Consider the following 5,209-nt stretch of genomic DNA (forward strand, 5'->3'; position numbering starts at 1 on the left):
CATATTATTATTTTTTTCATTTATAGATGTTATTGCTTAAAAAAATATGTATATATTTTTTTTTTATTTCATTTAATTTTTGGAAACTTATTTTATGTATTTTTTTCTTCTTTAATTTATTTCGCCTTTATTAATTTAATTTTGTTTTAATTTTTATGTCATTCTTTTAAAAAGAAGAATATTTTTTTTTTTAATTTCATTTTAAGGTACTAATTTTTTCTTAATAAATATATTTTTAACTTCATTTTCCTTTAATTCTTAGATTTTATTTTTTTTTTAAGAAAAATGTAAGTTATTATTTCACTTAATTTTTATTATCTTTCTTAATTTGTTGTCTTTTTTAATTTAAATATATTTTAGTTTTTAGATTTTGTTTTAAATATAAAAATGTGTTTTTTTTTTATTTTCCTCTTTTTTTGGTTTACTTTTTTTCTAATTTAATTTTTGTGTCTATCGTTTTAACAAAATTTTTTTGTTTAATATTTTTATTTATTTATTATCTTTTAATATTTAAAAAAAAATATATATATATATGTAATTTTTTTAGTTCATTGAATTAAAAAAAAATATTGCATACTCAAAATTTTTCTAAGAAATCTACATAAAATTTCGAAGTTTACCAGAGGCCATACTGGATCCGCCATTTTAAATTTCACATTTATGACGGCGGATCCGTAATTAGCGATCCCAAAATTTCGAATCATTTCTTTAAAGCTTCGAATTTTGGCCGCACTGCGCGTCATAACAATTTAGGTGCGTGCAAATAACATCTGTCAGATACATGCTTATTTCGGTGCGACGGATGCCATCAGCACGAGTGCATAATAGGCGTGATTAATTATCTTATCGTTTTTTATTACAAAGCAAGTCAAAAGCCAGTTATTTGCATATCTTTATTATTTTACATTTATAGTTATAGTGGTGGTTGATTTAGCTTCTCGTTTTGCTATCTAGAGACAGCCGCGTAGCTTCATAGATGTTTCTATGCTAAAACCTAGTACTGCATAAGTACTACCCTGTAGGGGCACCAAGGAAGTCGATCAGTCTCATTTCGTTATCGGATGTTTCTTCATAGAGGCTGAAATTTCTGACGGTGGGCCAAAAGATCCCTTCCTGCCGCACCCTGGAATTGAAGTCGCTAAGCAGAATTTTGATATCGAGACGGAGGAAGCGATCGTATGTGCGCTCCAAGCGCCCAAAGAAGACTTTCTTGGACGCCTCATCCATCTCTTCCGTTGGGGTGTTGGTGCAAATGAACAAGTTTTTGAAGAATCTCGCTTTTATGTGGTCTGTAGCCCGTCGACTGGGTTCAACGACAGTGCTCGGCAACAGATTCTCTCTTCGACCAGAAGTCCAACATACATAGTTCATAGAAATTTTTGGATGACGACGAAATCAGCCTTCGTATTTTTGAGGACATCAACCGGCCTCACAATGTAGTCCTTTAATCATTTTCAGTGGCCTAGGCTTCGTTGTTCTTTTGAATAGAGTTTGTTTAAAATGATGGGCCCCAAGCCCAGCGCACTACCCATTGCTGGGAGTTTGCCTTCTCACATTAACTCGTTACCAAATGGGTGCTCAGTTGCTGTCCAGAGGTGTAAACACCGGAAGTTGTGGGCTGCAACAAAAATCATTTTGGCCATTTCCTAGCGATGGCCAATTAAAAACTTGCCCACATGCAGGGCGTTCTGGACCCGAAACCATCCCCACACACTAGTTTATAAACAGCTCATTAAATTAAACTTTGAACGAGGTCTCGCAAAGCTGATATCGCCGACGTCCACGTTGCGTCCAGCGCTGCCACTGACAGTGAAATAGGCATAGTGCATCGGATTAAAACACAGCGGCTCCAAAAATATACAACGCAGATCGCCATCCTGGTAACAGAGGAAGTGGAGCGCATTTGACATTTCCAATTTGCGCCAGTTGGCACAGAAAAGAAACGACTGGCGTACTTTGTTGGACTCGGCCACAATCGCTTAGGCAGTTACAGCGCTAATCAAGAAAAAGAAATAGACTTACGAAATTTTGGCTTCTAATCTTGGATGTAAATATTTACACGCACTAGAACAAATACAACTAAACCCATAAACTTATTATGTCTACATCTGGTATCGCTTACTGTCGAATGAGCCATATGCAAATACGAATTGTGTTTTAGTAGTCAAAACATATTTATTTGTTTGAGATAAAAATAAAACAAATTCACACCATTTAGCAGAAGAAATTTACTGAGGAGAAAATAAGCAAATATGTACGTGTATACAAACATAGGTATCGCAATATTTATCATACCGATAACATTTGGAGATGTGTTTTTCTATATGCTATGAATATTTATATATGTATATGACAAAATGCCAATAAATAAAAGGACAAATATGTGTGTCGGATAAAATTTTAGCTTGCATATTGATAAATATATCGTTAAAATAATCGATAGATGTAAACATTAATCTATCGATGAATTTAACAAAGTTTAAATCTAGTCCTATAGGATGAACTTTACAAACAGTATCCATAAATTTGTCGCCTAGATCAATGGAGTTTCCTACAGGGCAGGGTCAAGTCAGGCTTTTAACCATGAAATGCTAAGCACTGGGCGGAGTTGACTCTCCCGTCAGTTATGTTCTTTCATGATGAAACAGCAGAGTACTTTACCTGCTGAAAAACAAAAGCTTTGATGCTCAAACCAACACGGATGACGCTGTCGTCCAAGCCAGAGACTGATTCGAAGAAACACTTTCAATTATTCAGCATAGTCGTAAAAATAGTGTCCTCATCAACTTCTTTAGAAAAAGAATATGGAGGGAACTATAAAAAGGCCTATAAGTTCATAAAATCTAAGCTCGCAATCTGGTTACATGAAACTTTATAGGTTTAAGACGATGGAAGTGAAACCGGCACAGTCCAAAGTCAACGAACTCTAAGGACTGCTCTGCCTGAGTATCTGCCTGCTCGAGATCTACTAAACATACCCCCTCTAGCTTCCAAACTTAAAGCAGAGAAGCTTTTCCTTTTGTAACAACTATTTTCAGGAAGAAATGTGGACCGAGGTATGCGTGTCTAATTTGCCATCCAAGATTCAACTTTGAGCACAATTTTAATGCCTTCTTTCCAAACAAATTTGATTGGAAGGACCGAAGTCTTGGAAGGCTAGCCATTTCAATACCTTATTTCCAAGCAGATCTGCGTGAGAAAGGTAAAGGCCTTAAGCTGGCACACCGATGACGAAAAGACCGACCATGCCAACAGTGCAGTGGACATTGGTTTACAATCAAGAAAACTGCTATTCACCAGCATGACTAAAGGCAACTCTTTATGCCAGGTCAACGTGCTAGAGCTATCTCTAACACAGTAGGTAGGTTCGCTTACGAAAAGCAAAGCGACGTTCTACGCCTACAAAGTACACGCAAAGTTACTACCATGTTGTTGAATTGTGATTAGGCATTAGAAAGCCTCGCATCTATCGGTTCTCGGTTGCAGTAAATGCATGGGACTTCAAGCAACAGATGTTTTTTTCCGCCCTTTCGGACTGACTGAATAATATTATACCTAACAGCAGAGCCACTGTGGAGTTTTTACCAAACCTAGATATTCCGTTTTCGTAGTCCTAGGAAATTGACGCATTTCTTAAGGGATCATCCGAGGTCCCAAATCATAACAGCGTGGATAAGCAAAGACACAGGTTTTGAATTGAAAGTTGTAACAACATGTCTAACTCAGGTTGCAGCGACAAGCTGACTTTCTACCTCCTCTAAGAGTAATCTAATCTACTAACGTTCCGCTTAATTTCGATAAGGCAACGAAGTGACAATAATCTCTGAATGTGTTTGCCCTTTTGTCATTTTAATGCCTAGTGCAAATCCGGCATTATGCTACATTACTACATAATTACGAAGAGTTTTGCATATTGAATATGCGTCAGAAGCTCGAAGAGGTGAGCGACCGAAAAAAATACAACAGACCTAGGTACACACAGATGCTTTTTTATGATACATAGATTATGTATTTAAAGAAATTTATGTGCGGAATTTTTTTCTTTTTTTTTTAATATCACTATTGAAATAAATTGCCTCTACTCGGGATAGCTATCTTAATACATACTCGCCTAGGATAGGCATAGTGTGATAAGTACTTAGTGTATTATTTACGCAGTTGTATGAAAACTATAAACAAGTTCTCATCCGCTTTCTTCGGTTTATAAAGTAAGTAGAGATAAACGTATAAAAGTCCAAAAGTTTTGCCATTGTAGCATAGTTTCACTAACGCCACGTCTAAGTGCGTTTATTCCCGAATATCAAAGAAAGAAGAAAACACAAATTAAATCAGGATGCGTTTCTTATTGCTATTGTCACTTTTGGCCTTAGTCTCGTTGTCCTACCAGCAAACGTCTAATAGCACAACTGAGGCATCCACAACCACAGCAGCTGGTGGAAGTTCGAATACAACAGCAGCAGAATCGACAACAACAACGGCGGCAACGTCAACCACTCTGGTACCCTGTACCAATCCCTGCACGCACGCCTATAAACCAGTTTGTGGCATGTACAATGGCAAAAAGCGTACTTTCGAGAATCTTTGCATTTTGAGAGCGAATAGACGTTGTGCCCGCAAACGAGGTACTTTGGGTAAGTGTAGAAATTTATAAAAGTTTAAGAAGTATATTTTTACATTTTTTCTTAACTATTTCTTCATTAGCACGCCTTGGCATACGCTATTTATATGATGGAAGATGTTAGGCTACCCGTTGTCACAATAAGTTGTTGAAGAAATAGCCGAACACGAGGCTTCAAACTGTGTACTATTTTCAAATAAAACATAAAATTAAAAAAAAAACATGTCTACAAATTTTAAGAATTTAATTGGCCAGCAATTGGGGTACTCCAGAAGCTACCTTTCAGGATATGGTTCTTAGTCTCTACTTGCATTATTTTTTCCATTAACTATGTATATATATGTCAGTTTTTATGCCAATGACCCAATAATTTTCGCCACCGGTTGCTTTGTCTTCATTTTCGGGATATGTATTTCTCTGCTTTCTACTTAGGTTAACGTTTAGAACACACGCTCGCGCAATAAGACCGAATAAAGCTGTATGGTTCAAACAAATCTTTGCAACCCCACCTCCCATGATATTGCCACTATTTGTGAAGCTTCTGCCTGCCTATACCACGATCATTTTTGCTCACTTTTGTCTCATGTGATT

The 5,209-nt window shown here is 36.5% G+C and overlaps 1 protein-coding gene across 1 annotated transcript; it reads left to right on the forward strand.

Annotated features, from left to right (window-relative positions):
• Positions 1 to 4,282: 4,282 nt before the first annotated feature.
• Positions 4,283 to 4,789, forward strand: LOC108374176 (uncharacterized). The gene is made up of 2 exons (XM_017630148.1): positions 4,283 to 4,631; positions 4,702 to 4,789. The coding sequence occupies exons 1-2, from the start codon at positions 4,334 to 4,336 to the stop codon at positions 4,740 to 4,742; spliced, it is 339 nt and encodes a 112-aa protein (XP_017485637.1). The 5' UTR covers positions 4,283 to 4,333; the 3' UTR covers positions 4,743 to 4,789.
• The last annotated feature ends 420 nt before the right edge of the window (positions 4,790 to 5,209 follow it).

The sequence above is a fragment of the Rhagoletis zephyria genome, unplaced genomic scaffold (genome assembly GCF_001687245.7).
Source record: "Rhagoletis zephyria isolate East Lansing unplaced genomic scaffold, Rhagoletis_zephyria_1.1 Rzeph_scaffold_07430, whole genome shotgun sequence".
Classification (NCBI taxonomy): domain Eukaryota; kingdom Metazoa; phylum Arthropoda; class Insecta; order Diptera; family Tephritidae; genus Rhagoletis; species Rhagoletis zephyria.